The sequence below is a fragment of the Hippopotamus amphibius genome, chromosome 3 (assembly GCF_030028045.1).
Source record: "Hippopotamus amphibius kiboko isolate mHipAmp2 chromosome 3, mHipAmp2.hap2, whole genome shotgun sequence".
NCBI lineage: Eukaryota > Metazoa > Chordata > Mammalia > Artiodactyla > Hippopotamidae > Hippopotamus > Hippopotamus amphibius.
The window spans coordinates 190,910,056-190,930,810 of NC_080188.1; the positions used below are offsets into that span (position 1 = coordinate 190,910,056).

Below are 20,755 nucleotides of genomic sequence, written 5' to 3' on the forward strand. Positions count from 1 at the left end.
CTCAGTCTCAGTTCCTCAAGTAATCTGCAGTTGGATGCATGTGATATACAATTATTTTGGCCCATCTCTTGAAATAGGTAATATAAAATATTATTTTGTAATAAAGATAGTAAGTAGTGCTTGGAAATTTTAGTATCTTTCTCCTTAGTCTTACTATGGAGAAGCCAAACAATTTAACAGACTACCTTCTTTGGATAGATCATGCCTGATTTTCCTCCTAAGTTTAAAACACTCCCTTCATTGTTTAACACCTCATTGCAACTGACATCTCCCCTACAGCTTGAGTCAGCTGGAGGCTTTGCCATGTAATTAATGCATAATTGAAACCTCCTCCACACAATTATAGTACTGGCGGTAACCCATAGCTCATGTTGGCATAGATTCTGTTTGGTTTCATGTAAAATTGAGGATTCTTCAGTTTTCTAGCCCTTCAATAAGTAAATGAAACGAAATAAAATAAAGCCTGCCTTCACCTTTAACATTTTAAATAACAAAATTAAGGTTGTATTATGAAAGTATTAAAAAGCATATTTTACATTTATAAACATGATTTCGAGAGGAGTTTCACTGGAACCGTAAGTTTATTTAAAATAAACGGATTGGTTGGCACTTGTGGTTCTGGCCATGCCGGTCCTGTCACAGGGCAGAGTTCCAAAGAGGAGAGATTGCACACAGGGATCTCTCCAGAGATGGGCAGAGGGTTCCCCTTGCATTAGTCAAATACTGTTCAGCACATGCATGTGAGGAAACCACTTAAGGCTGGGGAAGAAAAGGCAGAATACTGGAGCTTACCCTCGACCATGAATAGTTCATGTTCCCAGCTGCCACACGCAGTGCAGAATGATTCAACCACTTAGGAAAACCACAGAGGAGTTAATTTTTTTCTTATTACCTTGAAGGTATTATTGCACTGTCTTCTAGATTCCTTTGTTGATGATGAGAGGTCAGTTGAGATACTCAGTCCTTTGAAGGAAATCTGCTTTATCTTGTTATTTTAAAGATCATTTTAATTTTGTTTATCTGCTGTGCCTAGGTGTAGATTTCTTATATAACGCACCTTGGGATTCATCAGAATCGGATTTATGTTTTTCACCAGTTCAGAAAGTCTTGGTTCTTCTCTCTTTAGATATTACCTCCGTGTTCCCCCTTCATCTCCCCCTTTTCTCTCTTCTTTCTGGGATTTAAATGAGACGTACTGTAGACTTTCTCATTTCATCATCCGTGTCTCTTAAACTGTTCTACTTCCCATCTGTCTCTATGTCACCTGCATTCTCGATCATTTCTGTAGATTTTCTAGGTGTCTGTTTCTTTGGCCGTCCCCTAATCTATTCATTCCATTTTAAAATTCAGATATCTTATTTTTTTCTATCTTAGTGGTTCTGTTTAGTTTTTTCAAATCTGTGGTCTGTCTGTCTCTCTCGATCTCTCTCACTTTTTTAATAATTTTTTCTTCCCTGTACATGTTTGCAGGCTTGTTTTGCAAGTTTGGTCTTTGATAGTGGCATCATTGGAAGTGTTTACTGATCGTTTTCTTTCATGACACCTCGTTTCCTGTGTGTTTAGTTTGTTTATGTTGTTTGTTGTTGTTGTTTTTTACTATTCACTTAATGGTTTTCAGTGTTGCTATTTAGTAATTTCTGTTCATTTTCCTTGATATTTTTTCTTGTGGGAATTCTTTGAGTTCCAAAATGAAGATTTACATTTGTGTCTGCTAATAAGTACCTGGGAGCACAGCCAATCTAACATTGCTTTAAGTTGAATTCTCAGTTTGAGGTTTTTTAACATCCAGATATTATTGTTAGTTCTTTTCTTTTCCCCCCAAATTTCAACTTTTATTTATTTATTTTTTAAATGTGGACCATTTTTAAAGTCTTTATTGAATTTGTTACAATATTGCTTCTGTTTTATGTTTTGGTTTTTTGGCCTTGAGGCATGTGGGATCTTAGCTCCCAGACCAGGGATCGAACCTGCACCTGCTGCATTGGAAGGCAAAATCTTTATCACTGGACCACCAGGGAATTCCCGAAAACTGTGTTTTTAATCTGGAAAATATCCATAAAATTGTTCTGTTTTTCAAAATAACATAAACTTAAAATCTGGAACTTACCTAGGTATATCATCTCATTTGCATTTTATACTAAGAAAATTATTTTAGTGGAACTGTACTTGTTTAAACAGTAATGACTTTAATCATATCACCCATACTCCTTCACATTCGTAGAATGTAAAGTGGAATAAATAAATTGCAAATATTGGATGAATCAGTGGACATCAGAATAAATTCTCCAAATCACAAATATCCATCCAGTCAGTTGTGCAATTCTGATTGTATTCGTTAGAGCACTTTTGTTGTAAGTATTAAAAATCAGCTCAAAGTAGCTTTATCCAAAAATAATTTTTTGGCACAACATAACTGAGAAGTCCTGGCTTCTGACACAGCTGGACTCAGTGCTAAATGAAGTGATCCAGAGTTAGTCTGTCCAAGCGGCAGGTTCTCCCGCTTCAAGGGCAAAGATGACCATCAGAAACTCCAGGTTACCAATCACCATGAAAAAACAGTGCCCATTTCCCAATAATTCCAGCAAATATCCCAGGATTAAGTCTTATTTGCCTGGCTTGCATAACATGTTTATTTCCTAACCAGTCACTGTGGTCAAGGTTGTTAACTCTTGCTTTAAATCCGAGTGAAGTCCAATTTACAGTTCTGAGATTTGATTTTTCTTGCACCTGTCAGGGTGTTGGTTAGGGCTGGGGTGGGTTCGGGGGCAGGAAAAGGGGTGGGCAGTGGGTTTATTTCTGGTTTACCTTATACTGAACTTAACCCCCAGAGTCTTGGCTTTATGAAAGAAGAAACTTTTGTTAGATTCTCTACCTTGAGCAGAATATGGGCTTTGTTTCCTCTTCCAGGAGTCTAGTGAAATATAATATCAATAAAAGACAAGTTTAATTAGTTTGCCAGTGCCTTCCCTGGATAGAAGTATGCAGTGTTATTCTAGCCTCTTTGAGTTCCCTTTCTTTACTTGGTCTTTGGCCCAAGAATCCTTTACTTCTTGCTAGCTAGCTCAGAGATACCTTTAGAATGCTCTTTATACTTTATCCCACTTTGGAAAACTTTCTGACAGTGTTTCTTAAACACACCCTATGATCCAACAGTCCCACCCATAGGTATTTATATAGGAGAAGTGAAAACGTACGTGCGCAAAATGACTTACACCAGAGTGTTTATAGTAGCTTAATTTGTAATAACCCCAATTTTGGACCCACCCAAATGTACCACAGGAGAATGTATAAACAAATTGTGGCATATTCATACAATAGAATTTTACTCAGCAGTAAAAAAGAATTCATTGATATTCAGCATGAAAGAATATCAGAAACATTAAATAGAATGAAAAGCTGGGTGCAGAAGAGTACAGTCCTGTACAATTCCACATTATGAATTCCTAGGACAGGCAAAACTCATCTAGGGTGATGGAAAGCAGAATTGTGTGATTGCCTGTTGAGGGAGGAGGATGGGTATTTACTGAAAGGTACAGGAGGAAACTTTTCTGGTCTGTTGCGCATGTTCTGTATCCTGATGTGAGTGGCGGTCACCATGTGGAAAGGATGTTTGCTGATGCTCCTGGGTAGACTTGAGTCACCTAGCTAGCCAGGTCAGCTCCATTTCAGTTGACCTTTGATTTAGAGTAAAATTTCCCTCTTCCTAGCATTTGAGAAATCAAGGATTAGTGTGGTTGTTTATGTAACCTTGGGAAATGCTAAACGCTAGATGAAGGAATATAAATCGTGTGTGTCTGTGTGTGAGACTGACACACAGATACACCAACTTCTGGCCTAAGTGAGCTTGAGTTCTACTTTGCACGCAAAGGAAAGACCCATACTCTTCAAGCATTATGATCTGTACATGCAGAGCAGGTTTATTTTAAAAAATAATGTTTTTGGTTTAAAAGAACATTATTTAAAAAATAATTTCAAAATACAGTTTCTTTTCTCATTTAACGATTCCTGTGGAATCATTTGACTTTTTCTCATCTCTGTTTTTTGAAAGATTTGTCCCATCAGATGAAAAGAAGAAACAAGGCTGCCAACGAGAAAATGAAACTCTAATACAGAGAAGAAAAGACCAGATGCAACCAGGGGGCACTGCAATTAGTGTCACAGTTCCTTACAGAGTAGTGGACCAGCCTCTTAAACTGATGCCTCAAGACTGGCAAGTTAATCTGTATTTTTTACATAGTCGTTAATTTTGTGTGGAGTGAACAAGTGTCAGATTTTATCATGAGTTCTAGATAGAACCTATCCTTGAAACCTGTGTTAGTGTCTCATTTGGTCATCAGTAATGTTCACATTCTAGTAACACGTAGGTAAATTTATTTTGGATGTCTAAACTTTAACTTACAAGAAGAAACACAAACCTTTGGAAAACTTAGAGTCAAAATTCTTTCCACATGTCCATTTATTCTGGATCAGCTTTTAGAACAAAATTTTCAAATAGACGAATGTTGTTTTAGAGGGCCTGTATTTTAGATTTTTAATTTGGAGAATTCAGATTTTCTGAGAAGAAATGATAAGTGAAAGCAATGTTACTTTTATTGTAAGGAAATACTTTAATGAAAATAATAACATCACCCTGGTTCAGCTCTTTCATTGCATTAAAATGTCCCTTAATAAAATATTAAGCTATTTATAATATAAGGTGTCTATAAATTCAGATACATGAATTACCTTAAATTATTTCATTAATCTAAGCCACAGTAAAAATACAGTCTTGAGTGTGCATCTCTCTGATACAGAGAGTGTAACGCATTGGCGCATTAGCTGAAATTTACGTTTGAAGTACTCGTTAGTCTTCAGATATTAGGAAGTCAAGCCATTAAGAATATTGGTATGTTAAAAATTTACTAAAGAATCAAGGATTCTTGTATTAGAATTTTCTCCTAGTACCTAACAGAGATACTTTGAGTTATATATGAAGTATAAGATGAGAATTTCAGATATCTAGTTGAAAACTTGTAGGAAGTAGAAAGTTACATCATTTATACGTTTGCAGTTATTTGCAGAAAACGATGATATACACAGTGTGTACACGTGCCATCACTGTGCTGTATTATATTGCTTGTGTGTTTTAGCTTGGTCCCTAGCCATTGGTGTCATAACCTAGGGATAATTGTTTCTTCTCTTTTCTGTTAATTGACCTTTCAGGAATTCAGTGGGAGTAGTATTTTTATTATCGTGCTCCCCCGCTAACCCTATGAGACACAGTAGGATCTAGGTGACCTCTGTCTAGCAAGTTCCCTTTAGTTTGACAGGTACCTTGGACCTTCAACTATTGCATGGTACAAGTTACATCATAAAACTAAGAGGCCATTTAATAGTGTGCTCCATTATCAAAGATGGTTTAGGCATTATGGAGCAAATATTCCACGAACGAAGAAATTTTTTATTTAAGATTTAATTTTAGCCTTAGAGATTTTGAGCAGGTTAAGCGTTTTAAGCTGTGGTTTTTCCACAGTAACTTTGATCATTGCTGTAGGCCTTTAACTTGAATAGAAGGTAAGCTTGGCTTAATATTCTGTTGGATGTATGGAGTCTCCACCTAATGCAGTGATTATCAGAGTGTGGTCTGTGGACCTATGAACATCCCAAGACCCTTTCAGGGAGTTGTAAAGTCAAAACTATTTCCATGATAACATTTAGTTGGCTAGTGTCATGATTTATCAGTCCCCATACAGGACAGTAGCATAACCAGTGCACAAGATCAGTCATTGATTTCCCTCCTTCTCTCCCACTGTCCTCTCTTCTCCACACTCATCCCCTCCCTCCCGCTCCTCCCTCCTTCTCTCTTCTGGCTAGTGGACTGCTCTCTAGTATGCTTGTGCATTTCTGTAAAATAGGGGTAATAATAGTTTACCTCACGGGATTGATTTGAAGGTTAAATGTGTTAACATAAGTAAACTGCTTAGACCAGCACTGGCACATAGTAAATGCTCATAGTAAATCTTAACTACTGTTAGTTGTTATTGTTGATGTTATGATTTTGTTCCCACCTCTTTAATTGTAGGCTTAAACTGTTTACAGTAGTTGTACTTATTGTAATTTTTCAATTTAATTAAGTACTTTGTAAGCTAATGAAATTTGAGGGCCTAGAAAGAGATTTGTGCTTTAGGAAAATGAAGTTGAATGGCTGGGAAAAACAAGTTGCTTCAGAAAAAACTTAGAAAATTTAGGATGAGTGAAACAGGTGTAAAACAATTGAAAAAGTTAGAAAGTTTAGGGGGTTTCTATACTCAGATTATTTTCCAGGTAATCAGAAGAACTCAAAATAAGGCCTTGGATCTTTATAAAATGGTTAATGAGTTATTATAGTTTATAACAGTTATTATAATTAAAGTGAAATATTTAAGATGTATTTGAATTTTAAATAATTTTCTTTTAAAACCAGCTTTTTCAGTTAACAGATATACTACTGTTCCCTATTGCATTAGAAAAATGGGCCCTTTAATTAATAGAAGTGGCAGAGATAAAAGGCTGAAAGGATCACATATAAGAACTGTGCATGTAATTATGTTTAAATGACTTAGGTGTAAAAAACAATGCATGGGAAGTGTAGCAATCATTAATGTCCCCTAATGGTAACATTGTAATGAAAAGTTATGGTAATGTAGTGCTGTGTTTGCCTCACAGAAGTGTTGACAAGAGACTATGGCAGGAGTGATGAGGAGACTCTTTCTGTAAGGATTATAGTAGCCAAGGATATCTGAGAGACTCAGTCTCCACTCTTCCCTTCCTCTTTTCTGTTTATAGGGACCGGGTTGTAGCAGTTTTTGTTCAGGGTCCCGCTTGGCAGTTCAAAGGCTGGCCGTGGCTTTTGCCGGATGGATCACCAGTCGACATATTTGCTAAAAGTAAGATTCTATTTTCACTGCTTACCTAGTATAGAAATGCTTTTACTTTATTTAAGAGAAAAAGCCATCTGTGGTTCTGCACATGTGATGTGTATATCAAAGGATTCCTATTAATTACCATATATTATAATTTTTAACTACCTGTGAAATATTTTAAAGCCTTTTTGGAACATCAGTATTTTTTATGTGCTTACATCTGAAAGTGAATTATTGCCCATGCCTCAACATTAATACTTACTTTTTAGGTTGCTTGGAAATGATTAATACTGTTGCATGTCCCTATACTTTTACTAAAATCGAAGGCTTGTTTTTAACTGGGTTGACTTTCTTCTGCAGTTCCCAATATCTGGAATGGTTGCAGCACGACAGGCCTTTTTCTGTTCATTCAGGTCTCAGCCAAGTACTCTCTCCTTTAGGGAGCCTTTCTCTGACCATCTGCAAGTAGCCATTACTTCCTCCTAGTTACTCCAATAGTGACATTCATTGTTGCCTGAGATTATCTTATTTTTATATCTGCATTGTATATCTGCATTATATCTGTATATCCCTGGCTGGAATGCTAGGTCCAGGACGGGAGCAGCCTTGTCTGCCTTGTACACTCTGGTATTGTCGGCACAGAAGAGAGCGTGGCATTGGGAAGCATTCAGTAGATACCCGTTAAATGGATAGATTTCATGTGTCATATATCTTTTATTCACCACATTTTGGTATGTATTGATATACCAAAAGTAGATGGATTTACACCTGTCTTTTTATTGGTAGGGATATTCTAATTATTATTTAATTTGAGTACCCATTTAAGTTAGTTATATTAGTAAAATTACTTTTTAAAAAGCATTCTCATGAAACAAGTATGTTTGTTAGAAATAACTTTATTATGAATGTAGATTATGCTACTGTGAAATCCAGCTTTTTTTCTTTTTTTTAAATAAAGCAATTTTAGTTTTTGTTAGTGGTACCACCATTCTTCCAGGCTGGAAACTGCCTAGGATTGAAAGCTTTTAATCATTAATTCTCCTACTTTCATTCAGTTTTAAAAGTGAATTCTAATATGGTGATAGCTTTTTATGTTATTTCTGAAATCTGAGTAATGCACAGATTTGATAAATAGAATTCAAAGATATAGAGAGAATGGGAATTTTAATGAAAGCAAAATGTCAGTGAACACTAATTCTGTTGTGTTTTACCTACTTGCTTGCCTTGTTGAATAGTACTGTAATAAAAAATGATTAGAATGTCTTCAAGATGTAAATGCTCATATTTTTTTATAAATGCTCTCTAAATTTCATTAAGAATATACCAGTGTTTTAATTGTTGTTTTGTTCAGATCATTAGTCTTCAGAAATTTAGATAAGAACTAGAGATTTTTTTAAAAAGTTAACAGTAATGATTTTCTTCCATGAATTATTCTCTTTCTCTTCAACCTTCTTCTTTACTTACCAGCATTTAAAATGAAAGTACTCTTGCCCCTTCCATCTTGAAAGGAAATTAAACCTTTCGCTCTTACCTCACCTTTTCTTCTGGCTCCCTCTCCTTTCCTTTTACAGCCATGCCTTTGAAAGAATTCTCTCTCCTCACTCACTTTCTGTGATTCTCAGGCTGCTGGCGTCGTGCACTTTTGCCCCTGAACCTGTTCCCACCAGACTCACCAGTGACCCAAATAGTGGATACTTTGATCTCCTTATCAAAATTTTACTCTCAACCCATTTACGCCTTTTTTAAATGTTCTTTTCGGAGGGCTTGTTATATTTTCTCAGACTCTAGCTGCTTTCCTCTGGCTTTCAGCGACATAATTTGTGTTCCCACTTCTCTTCTCCATTAATCACAGATACTCTCTCAAGGAGATCTTATAGCTTTCAGTTACAGTCTGTGTCCTCTGTTTCTAGAAGTTGTGTCTCTGGCTTGATAGTCTAGGCCTGTCTGTCTCACTGATGACCAGGTGAGTCCCTGTGAAGTCCCATCGGTGCATCAGACTCAACCTGTTGCAAGGAGAAACTATTGTCTTATACTCTCTGTCATCCCCAGACTGCTCGTTTCCTCAGTTTTTTTAGTAATTTGCCTAAGCCAGAAATTTAGAAATATGTTCTTTCTCAGATTTTAGCTGGTCCTCCTTGCTTTGAACTCTTGACTCTTCTGGCTTCTCACTTTTTCCCCATAACCCCCATAGAAAATGATAATATCTATATTAGCATAGGAGTAAACTGAGGGTACTTGGTAAAAAATTTTTTCTTCATATTGCACAGTAAGAAAATAGAGAGGTTTAGAGAATATCTTAAATATTGACTTATATAAAATTGCCAGATAAAATCTTTTCAAAATTATGGGAAACTTGGGCTTGTAACTGGATATAGCTTTTTTTTTTTTAAGCTCTTTTTTGGAGTATAGTTGCTTTACACTGTTGTGCCAGCTTTTGCTGTACAACAGAGTGAATCAGCTGTGTTTATACATATATCCCCATATCCCCTCCCTCCTGGGACTTCTTCCCACCCTCCCTATCCCATCCCTCTAAGTCATCACCCGTCATTGAGTTGACCTCCCTGTGTTATGCAGCAGCTTCCCACTAGGTACCTATTTTACATTTGGTAGTGTATATGTGTCATGGATATAGCTTTTTAAAAATATTATTTTTTATGCTCAAAGTGGTTATATGCATTTGTTGATCAAGATTTTTTAATAAATGATTTCTTCAAATTTTTTATTGTTGAGAAAAATTTTTCATTTAATAATCTTCTGTTATGTTGTCCCTTTGTCATTTGCCATGCCATCATTTATCTACCAAAATACTATTTAAGAGCACCTTTTCTATTTCTTTTCTTTCTTTGTTCCTGCAAAAAAGTGTTGACAGTGTTCATGCAGTTTGCAAAAAATGAACAATTCTGAATAGTGTGAAGTATTTTGCTTTAGTGTTCATTGTGCCCCCAGATAACTGGCTTCTTTTGAAAGAACCTTGTTTCTTCTATTTTTGCTGAGGCTTAAAAATTACGTCTTTCTTTGAATAAGAAAGATGTTTTATGCTAATGTCTTGGCGTAAGTTTGCTTGCCACCGTTGCTTCATGCTAATGACGTACTTTGTGTATGATGAGAGAAACCTTATGTTTCCTCATCTGTGACTTAAACTTTTTGGACTCTGATACTCAGTTTTAATTTAAAAAGTTGTGTATTCTATTGGAAAAATAAATACTATGTAAACTAAATCTCTTGAAATTAATAGGGAATTATACACCTTTATATAAGGCTTTAGATAAGTCATTTTAAAAATTATAACATATTTTTTTTTTTTTACATAAATTTCACTTTATTTAAAACATATGAAAGAGGATATTTCAAATCACACTAAACATAATAAATATAGAACTTGCTTTGTTAAAAATCTACAGTATACTTTCAAGGAAAGGCTAAACTTCCAATGCCAGCTATATATGAGACAAAATTAAACATTTACAATAGTCAGTTTCCTAAAAGTGCTATTTTTAATACCTATAAGAGGAAACTCCTTCTAGTGCTTTGTTTCCATCCAAACGTCTATACATTCCTTTATTCACAGAACCAGATGCTTCTGTTACTAAAAATACATATCCAAAGCTTTTATATCCATTTAAATAGATTTAACATTTTAGCTCTTTGGGGGAGGAACAGGGAAGTCCAAACAAACAACACAGACCATCTTAAGTTATTAGAGATGATTGACTTTATAACACACCCTGTTTCAACTCAGATGTGAAATCTGATGAACATGTTAATGGAAAAAAAAAAAATCCCAGTTCACACGTCTAAGGTAAGTCATCCTTCTCGACGTGGGAATTTGTGTAGGTTGAGGAGCATCCACTATAGCAACCTTCCTGTGATCCAGGCCTTGATGCCACACTCCACTTCTGATTCGTACATTCTCTTCCAACCTGATTTGGCCTAGTTTCTTCAGGGGTTATATTCAGTACATTGACTGAACTATGTTCAGATACACAGGAACGTGTCTGGCAAAAGTCTGAAGTAGAAGGAGACGCAGGAAGAGATTTAGTAAGTTTAGACGTGCAAACTGGAGACCCACTAGGCGCACCATGAGGCTTCTTTTGCTGTGGCCTCGAGTATACTGTAGGGTTGTCCCGATCAGAACCTCCAATCCTAGGCGAATAGCCGCTTCTGTAAAGCTTCGCCTTTCTTTCTCGAAATTTTTCTTTTGCTCTTTGAACAGGGACCATTCTTCTTTGAGGCGCTCCTTTTCTTCCAACAAGTAACAGTCTCGTAGTAGCGAAGTGGTATCATCGTCACATGCAGTAGCGAGCTGCTGCTGTAAAAGTTGCTGCTGAGTTTTAATCATTTCTTTACACTGCTGAATTTCTAACTCGAGTTTTTCAGTTTCTTGTTCATAGTCTTGTCGTGAGATTACATCTTCATCGTTAAAACCTTCCAGGTGTACCTTTGAAACTTGGTTATCAAGTTTCTCTACATGACTTTTCAAAATTCTCCACTGTTTTCTGATGCTGTTGGTAAGCTGCTCTCTCACAGTTTCACAGGAAAGGTCCCACATACTCTCTCTACTCAGCTCCCCAGCATCTTCTTCAATATCAGAGATAGCAGTTCCTGTACTATCATCTGCTCTTTCTCTAGGTTTCTGCTTTTGGGGAGAAAGAAGAGAAATCATTTCCTTTTTCATTTGCTGAAGAACCTTCTTAAGTTCAGCATTTTCCATTAGGATTTGTTTCTGACGATATTCATAATCATTCAAGAGAATTTTATACATTTCATCTTCATTCCTGGCTTCAGTTTTACCCGTCCTCCAGGAGCCTCTTTTCCCATCAGCTCTCCCCACGTAATTTAAAACGTCCATAGCTATTTTTTTATCCTTCTTATTCATAACAAGTTGATGTAGACGTTCCTTTAGTTTATTATATTCACGCTCTTTTCTCTTCATATCATGATTATACTGAGTAGCTCGACTTGCAATGATATTTTGTAATTTCTGCACCTCATCTTTCTCACTTTTCAGTAGCTGATGCAAATTCCTGTTCTTGCACTGTAACTGCCTGTCTCTTTCCTGAAGACCAATCATTTCTCTCCTGGAGGTTTCCAGTTGTTCCTTAAGTTTTGCATAGCAGTTCTGTAGATGGTCCATATCACTTCCCAGTTTCAGATTCTGTGTTTCCACATTTTCCTGAGCTAGAAGGTTCTTCCGCTGAAGTACAAGTAGCTCATTCATGCAATTTAAAACAGCAACTATATTTAATTGTTTCTTTGTCTCTTTACCTTTGGATTCTTCATATAATGAAGGAAAACCGAAAGTAGTCAACTCCTGCAGACAGACCTGGATCTGTAACAGTCATCCAATCTCCCATAGCAATCGCCAGAGCCAGGATACCTGAGGAACCAGTTCAGCAGGGAAACATTCAGCCCAGCTGCTGTCACTCTTCTATGTAGGCATCTCCTTAGAGAACAAATCATACAGTAACAGCATCGTCACGGCCCCCGGGTGCGACGGGGATGCATCGTTCGGCGTCCTAGACCTGCTCGCGCAGCCCCGAGGGCCCGCACTATAACTCATATTTTTAAGAATGATTTTTAAAGCAAATCATACTGAGGTCAGAAAAGAGAAATGTACTAAGCAGACTAGAGTATTGAAATATTGACTTCATTTAACTTAAAACTTTAAAGAAACTTTAAAATGTTTTTTACATATACAAATAATAAGTATTTTGCAAATGGGTTTTCTTAATCCATAACATATAGCCCCTTTAATGAATTGGTTTAAATTGATTAATTTGAATTAAATTCAAAATAAATAATGTGCTCACTGAGGAGACCTTTATTTATAAAAGTGAATAATTTAGAAATAATGTTTGTTTGGGGGCACAAATGGTCTATTTTGTATTTCCATCAAAAATTAGATCTTGATTAGTTGTGTACATCAAGAGCCAGTAAGTCTGCAAGCAGTATGGAACAGACAGTCTATAAAGCAGCTATTAAAAAAAATTAACAGTCAGTCATTTTCTCTTTAGAAACCCCTGGTAGTAGGTGACAGTAATGATCATATCTTATATGTTGGAAAAAAAAGTAAAAAATGGAAAGAAAAGCTAAACATCTTCCATGTGCACAAGTAAAACTAACAGTCCACTGATGATAAACTGATTGCAGATACAATAATAAACTGCTGAGGGCAGTCCAACTGGATGATCAAGGAGAAAGACTCACAGTCAGTGTTTTATTAACCTTTGGCAGCAGATGCTAGTTGGGAAGTTTTGTCCTAGAGTCTTTAATCTCCCCAGTATGCAGAGATACCTTTTGAAAATGAAAATCAGATAATTTCAGCTTCTTGCTCCAAACCATCTAGTGCTTTACTATCACATTTGGAATAAAATTCAGAATTTTTTTTAACATAGCTGGGTAGGTTCTACATATAGGACATTGCCTATAAAAGTTGTTCTTGTTTGTAGGTCATTCCAAGCTTGCTTCCATTGCAGGGCCTTTGTATCAGCTGTTCCCTCTGCCTGAAATCCTCTTCTAGATCTTTGCTAGACTCTTTTTTTATATCATGCAAATATCTACTTCCAGGTAACTTTCTCCAGAGACCTTCCAATTGTTTCTTCTTCCTTTTCATCATTTCTTACCAAGTCCCATTAGTTCTCACTCGTTAATTATCTCTTGAATCTTTCTTGTCGGGTGTGTATCTTCTCCCCAGTACAGCAAATGTCTCTTTCTCCCCTAGATTACTATACTGTGTCATTAGTCTCTGCTAAACACTTTGCAGTGATTCTCGATGTCTCTTAGGTAAATGTGGTCCACAAGGCCAGCATTGCTCTGAACCTCTATGGTCTTATCTTTTATCCATTACCTACATTACTTCATTTTTTTTCCTATGTTACTTTGCATGATGCAATTTTGTTAAATTACTTTAGTTCCTAGACTAAACCATTTTCTCTTTGAGCGTGTTCTTTTTGTTAACTGGGTCACTTTTCTGTATTTTGCCTAATTCTTACAACCCCCTACCTATCCAAGCCTTTTCTGAATCCCATGATCTGGGTAAGGTACTCTCTTGTGTTTCTGTGATATTTTGCTACCTTTATCATATGATATGTGAGTAGTCTTTTTCTTCTTTCTGTCTTTCACCAGATCATATGCATTTTATTTTACCTCATTCTTCATTTCAGTCCCCAGTGGCTGGCATGTATAAGCCTCAGTAAATTTTAGTTGAAGTAACTGTTTTGGGAGATACTACAGTGCTTAACGTCTATTTCAAAGATCACTTTGGTTATAATACAGCTTTGATTCGTGGAAGATTGGCTTTGGGGGGGGGTAATGTCTGTGTTGAGTATTTTTATTCTTTCATAAAATATTTTTATAATTTTGATTGCAGTTTGAATAAAAAATATTATTTCTCCCCCCCATAGTTAAAGCCTTCCATCTCAAATATGATGAAGTTCGTCTGGATCCAAACGTTCAGAAATGGGATGTAACAGTATTAGAACTCAGCTATCACAAACGTCATCTTGATAGACCAGTTTTCTTACGATTCTGGGAAACATTGGATAGGTAATCCTGGTCCTAACATGCACTTACTTCTGCCTTATTGTAGTAATTTTCCTGTCTCCTTATTGGATTTTAAGTTCCTTAAAGTTGTGAACCATATCCCCCAACTTCCCTTTCAAACATTGCCTACTTTGATGTTGATCTAATAGATAATTAACAAATATCTTTGTCGTACTGACTTTCAAAAACAAAGGGAGTGATTTGGCTCTAATGAACCGTGTGACTTTTCTGAGTCTTGTTTTCTGTCTAGTCAAGGAACTTGGATTAAGTGATCCCTTCATTTTTTGCCAGCAGTGAAAGGTCTCTGTCTCTGGACTTGAGTTATGACTGGCTGGTAGCTCATAAATGGAATTCAGTTTTTGAATTTATCTTAATTACTAGTATAAATTGAGTTCTTAAGGCCCTTTGCAGTAATATAAGTTTTATAATTGGAAATTTAAGAACAGCATATATCACAATACCACTGAATCTGTTGTTTTCATTTGAGGTGCTCTTTAAAATCTGTGACTTTCTTGGTCTCTCACTGAGTATTATGGGTTTCCTCAAAGTCATAAGTGATTGAGGTAATCCAGTGGTTATAACTGATAATATATTAAAGAGAATCATTTATTATTCTGGCCAGAAGCTCTTAGATTATAGAAATTAATTAGAGGAATGTTTTTTTTGGCTTACTTCAGAAATCCTTATATTCCCAAAGTTTACAATATCTGTTTTTTAGAAAGCAAAACATCCCGTTCCACTGTTGATTTTGTTTCAAAAAAAGGTCACCTTATTTTTACATGTGATGTTCTAAAAATTCTAGAATTCCTATAATCATTATAACCTATTATATTATTTTTCAGGTACATGGTAAAGCACAAATCCCACTTGAGATTCTGAATTACTTGTTTTCCCGCTCTTCTGGAAATCTGGATTAAGAAGGATGGATACACCGTGATGTAGAGACTGGGACTCAAGCTTTATGAATTTATCAAGAACTTACAAATGAAGAAGGTCACAGATCGATCTTTTATAAACCTTATTTGATGATTTATGCTTCAGAGGGATGATGCCTGTCATCCGTATGAGCAAACCTTTTGGCTTACAACTATTTTTTTAATATCAGCCTTCTAATCTGTAATGGAAATTGTATATTTTGATAGAAGTTTTTTCTCCATTGGTTAAATTAGCATTACTTAAAATTTGTTTCTTTAGAAAATAAATACAGGTTACAAAAGTGTGTATATGTAGAGGTTATAAGGCTCTCTAAGCCATCTTGCTTCTGATTTTTCATTGCTCTATAATTCCTTTTATTGAAAATACTATGTTATAAATGGTATTAAATTTTAGCCTCTGGAACTTCCAAAACTGAGCAGAGGGATGTGACTATTTTGAATGAGTCAAAATGTCAACCTGTACGTGTACTATATCTATACTTCCTCTTTATTTAAAAAGGAATAATGAAAAATCAAGAACAATTTCTTCACCTTTGGTTGAACTGTTCAGCTTTTTGAGACTTCTTTACTTATAATGAATACATTTAATGAATGTACATTCTTCTCACTGACTTTGGTAATTTTAAAACTTAGAATGATATATTTCTATCTGTGATATCTTTCCACTTGAAAAATCTCAAGACACAGACTAAAAACCTAATAGGCTATGATACTTTTTATTTTGGGAGCCAGAGTATGATTTGGGGGAAAGAAATGTATTAGTCCTATTGCAGTGTAACTTGAACTCTTCTTTTCTCGTAAGTCCACCTTTGATTCTTACTTTATATGGTATAGGATTTTGAGTCTTCTATTTCTAGGCATGTTCTTATCATCCATTACCTTTAAATCTTGATAAACTCTCCCAGACACCAAAGAACATATTTGCTTAATTAAGTGTCTGAACAGAAACAAGATAAAAACACTGGTATTTTTATGTGTGTATTCAATATCGTATAAAATATAAAACCTATATTTTAACTTAGTAAAATATTTTACTTCTTCTGTACTTTGTTGAACAGAGTGTTGCATCCAAGGTACAGTGAATGAGCATTTTTCTTGAGTCTTGATCCACCTTTTATTCCTTAAAAGCAACTTGGAACCTTTACTCCCCTAAAGAGTTTTTGCCGCTAAAGTTGTTGCTGATCATTCACCTTAAGTCACTTCCCCCTGAGAGTAATCTCTCTTAGGCTCACATATTTTATGTAAGCATTTAGCTCCTTCTAATGTTAAGCTGACTTTACCTAGCCTCATTTTGAAATTTAATGCTATCCTAAAAATGAGAAGCACTTATTATTTATTTTTTACGTAACCACAAAAGTCCATGCCAGTAATGAATAGAAAAAGTATTTATTCATAGGGAATTCACTAGGCTCTTCAGGAAGAAAGCAGTCAGCGTTTTAAATTATTAGATTTCAGGATATTTATAAGGTTTGAACACCCCACCCCCCATCCCACCCCTTTCTTCCCTTCTCCGTATCCTCTCTTCTTGAAAAGAAAACTCAAATTTGTTCACATTAGAATTTCTCAGCATATAAATCTGTTTTCCAAATAAACTATGTATTGTATAAACTTTCTCCATGATGAAATAGTCAAGGACTAGAATCTGTAATATTTTAATGTAAGATTACTTGTTAAGACTACTACAAGTGGACATGAACTACCTTTCTATAAAGATTTTTAGTATTTATACTTATGTATGAAATTTACTTTTACAGAGTGGTTAAAATTGGGAACATCTACTTTAAACAGGGTTTATTTTTCTATCTTGAATTTGCCTTACATGTATTCAAAGGCTTTGGAAATAACATTAGGAAAAGTATAAATATGCTGTTTCATGTATTTTAAAATCAGACCCTTAGTATGTACTTTTTGTCTTTTTCTTTTCCTTTTTTTTTTTGGATGTTCATTCCCTTATTTAGGTCCATGTAATTCATTTTATAGCCATTAATTCTAAGAGAAAAAAAAAGCCTCCAGCCAGTCACTCTTCATATTCTCATGACTCCAGGTCCTGTAGCTGCACCTGTCACAGTGCCTTGCACATAGTAGGCATTCAGTAAATATTTATGTACATGAATGAGTGATGGATTTTCAGTGTAACTGATTTATTACAAAGAAGTACTTTGACTCTACTTGGTCTTGGAGTTTAAAAATACAGAATTGTAATTCCCTGTAGGGAATGAAGAGAGCTATGCAGATATTTTAATGGAAAGGAAGTACACATTAGTAAGCTTGACTTACCCATAAGTAACTGGAGACACCTTTGTCTGGTCCTACCAGTGAAAGAAAGCTCCTTTTTCTTCATTCATAGGACACCTTTCTGAGTCAGGCAACAGAAGTTTGTGGGTTTCAATCAGCAGCTCTCACTCTGACTGTACATTATAATCATTTGGCGGCCTTTAAAAATTTCGTTGCCTGAATCCTGTTTCTGATTTAATTTGTCTGCGATGAGACCTGTTCATCAGTATTTTTAAAAAGTTCTTCAGGTAATCTCACGTTCAGAAAGGATTGAAAATCACTGGTTAAATTTGTTAAGAAAACAACGCCAGTATTAAATGTTGTGCCGTCTCCATTTTATTTTGTTTTGTTTTGTTTCTTTTGTGGCCACCTTTTGCACTAGACCATCCCCATTATTGGTGGTATTGGCCTAAAGTTCCACATGACAAATTCAAGTCTTATTTATTTAATATAGGAATATTTTGCTGTTTAATATTTAAACAATGTTTAATATATTTCCTTATAAACTAGTATTATAGTTTATGATTTGTTTCCCGTGTCCATATCCTTTACTAACTTTTTTTTTTTAACAGCAGCATGACAACAGTCCATATAGAAATAACTAATTCGTAATGAGGAAAATTTCATGGTTAGTTTTTAAGGTAGAAGGAAGTAAAGTATTAATTTCTTATCTGCCATGCAGAATTAGACAAATAGAATTTACTTATGAAAGGAAAGAGGCATACTTTTTAATTGGTCTACACAGAAAAGTAAAAGTAAATTATTCATTTAAATAAGATTCATTATCTAATGAACATTGAAGGAAGTATTTTTCCTAAATAAAAAATTTTGTGACTCCTAATAAAATTTAAGTGATGACATTGTTCTTTTTTGGAGGGTGGGGAGTGGGTATTTAGTTGCCATATTTCTTACTACATAACAATCCCATTTTATTTGTATTAACAATAGAAACAGTGATGATAGGATATACATATGTGGCCAGGAATAAATTGCCACTTGCCAGATAACTATTATATGAGTCTTAGTTGTTGAACTAAAAATTTTTTTGAGACCAACAGTATATTTTATAATATTACAAATTCAACCATTATAAAAGCTGGTCAAAACATTAAAGGAAACATGAAAAAATAAATTCAGTCACATTAGACTTAATATTACTTGACTGAGCTTTTATTATTCACTTGAATTTGATATTCAACTGATTAACCATGGTATATTAATTTTGGAAATAAAAAGGGGAGAAATTTGACTTAATTGGATTAGAAATTTTGAAATGCCATGTCCTATATGTTCCAAGCCAACTCATTGCCACATTTGGATATATATTGACCCCAGCATGGTTTCTATATTAATATGTTGGAATAATAACTAAGGGAAATTAAAAATGTATAATAGATGTATAAAGAATTATATTTAGTAAATGCATAATAGGTAATAACAGTTTCAGGTTATTGCTCTGTTTGGTTTTTTATGTATTATTTTGGGTAGTGTTTATGAGAGTATCTTGGGAGTTATAAATGTGTGCCATTTAAATGAGTAAAGCTGATGAAATAAAACTAGTTTTATTGCCAAAATTCAAAAAGTGGGGTGATACTATGTCAAAGTTAAGTAAATGACCTATCTCTGAGAATTTTGTTTGCTATTGAATTCTGTTTCTGTCCACTTTAAATTTACTAAAAGCTACTTAACCTCCAAGTTTGAAGTGCTTAATATGTAATGCAGTTCATATACATGATGTAGGCACTAGAAGTGATTGTTTAGCCACTACTTTTATTATTTCTCAAGCACAGTGGTTCTTGAATAGAATTTAAATTTGGGCTGTGTAAACTGATAAAGTGTTCTACTCATTCTGATTTAATTTCAGTGGGTTTTTAAGTCTCAGGTTTAGTTGTGAATAAAACATCTTGTAGTACTTTAATATATACTACCATCCCCCTCCCAACCAGAAAAATCACATCCAGCCAAGAAGACAGAAACTGCACTGTGGGGTAGGGTACGGATGATGAAAGTCTCTACATAAAACGACTCATCAGATTTTTCAGGCATAATATTCCTCTGGTTTGGAAATAAATACAAATTTTCACTTTGAAAACTACTGAGTTAAGTATATTTATAGTCACCTTTTCTGTTAATAAGTTAAATAATACAGAGACTCATAATTCTTCGTAAAGACAATACATACGCTGTGTGCTCGGCTGAACTTAGAGGTTGGTTATGGTCACATTTTCTGTATCCTTGTAATAGAATTAAGAGTGTATCCTGGTAAATTACATTATCTTTACAGTTTGAGCATCCCGATTTTCACATTTAATAGTTTCAAAACAAACTGTACTCCCACGTAATCAAATCATTAGCAGCAGCAACATATTGGTGGCACCAGTAATAGTGTGAATCCACTGCAGCAAAATTTCTTTAATGAAGAGTTTAATGGGCCATGTTCGAACTTAACTTCCATCCAATTCATAAGTGACCACTAAATATGTATTTTATTCTGTTCACTGTTCCTTTGATCATCTGCTCTTGGGTGAGCTTTCACATAACTAAAATAGATACAGCGTGAGTTGTAAATGTTGAACTTCTTTTATGGCTCAAAGGTGCTAGTATATATATACCAGCGCATTGCCAAATAAGCTTTCTTCCTTTCATTTTCTAAAACATTTTCCTTTTATATTTAATTGTATAATGATCAGCATTTATGGTGGATTAGAAGACTTCTCTCAATTTTCTTAAATGACCATAAAAAACATTAAAAATAGCTCTGGAGAAGGCTGTGTTGTTGAGTCTGTCTCATAATTATTTGTAGATCCTTTGGCATGAAATTATTTATTGTTTATAATTCACCCTCATCTATAGAATATTGATTTACATCACATAACTGATGTCAGTAGGGCTGAGGCCATATGAAACAGAAGGCTTCTGAGAGATTCTGTTTATCACATTTGGATATTTTATTGGGCTGTGCTTTATTTGCCAAAAAAAAAAAAAAAAATCCAGATGAAAACACATTGGGTCAAACAACACTGTGATAAGATATGGTAATGAATAGTCACAGCACAGCTGTTATCATGCAGTTAACAGTGTTAAAGATGTAAATGCGGTAATGGCATCGATGTTTCTTTTTAA

At 34.9% G+C, this 20,755-nt stretch overlaps 2 protein-coding genes across 2 annotated transcripts in view; one reads left to right on the top strand and one right to left on the bottom strand.

The window, feature by feature from the left end:
- CDC73 (cell division cycle 73) overlaps nucleotides 1-20,504 on the top strand; it is an 88,288-nt gene extending 67,784 nt beyond the window's left edge. Inside the window, exons 14-17 of the mRNA XM_057727478.1 lie at nucleotides 4,049-4,210; nucleotides 6,805-6,905; nucleotides 14,285-14,426; nucleotides 15,266-20,504. Coding sequence (XP_057583461.1) covers nucleotides 4,049-4,210; nucleotides 6,805-6,905; nucleotides 14,285-14,426; nucleotides 15,266-15,302 — 442 coding nt within the window. The 3' untranslated portion in view covers nucleotides 15,303-20,504. The remainder of the gene's footprint in view (nucleotides 1-4,048; nucleotides 4,211-6,804; nucleotides 6,906-14,284; nucleotides 14,427-15,265) is intronic.
- On the bottom strand, nucleotides 10,228-12,441 carry LOC130848016 (afadin- and alpha-actinin-binding protein-like). The gene is given in 3 exon segments (XM_057725797.1): nucleotides 10,228-11,016; nucleotides 11,019-12,210; nucleotides 12,361-12,441. Coding segments are annotated over 3 exon segments (1,614 nt in total). The 3' UTR covers nucleotides 10,228-10,675.
- Nucleotides 20,505-20,755: the final 251 nt, after the last annotated feature.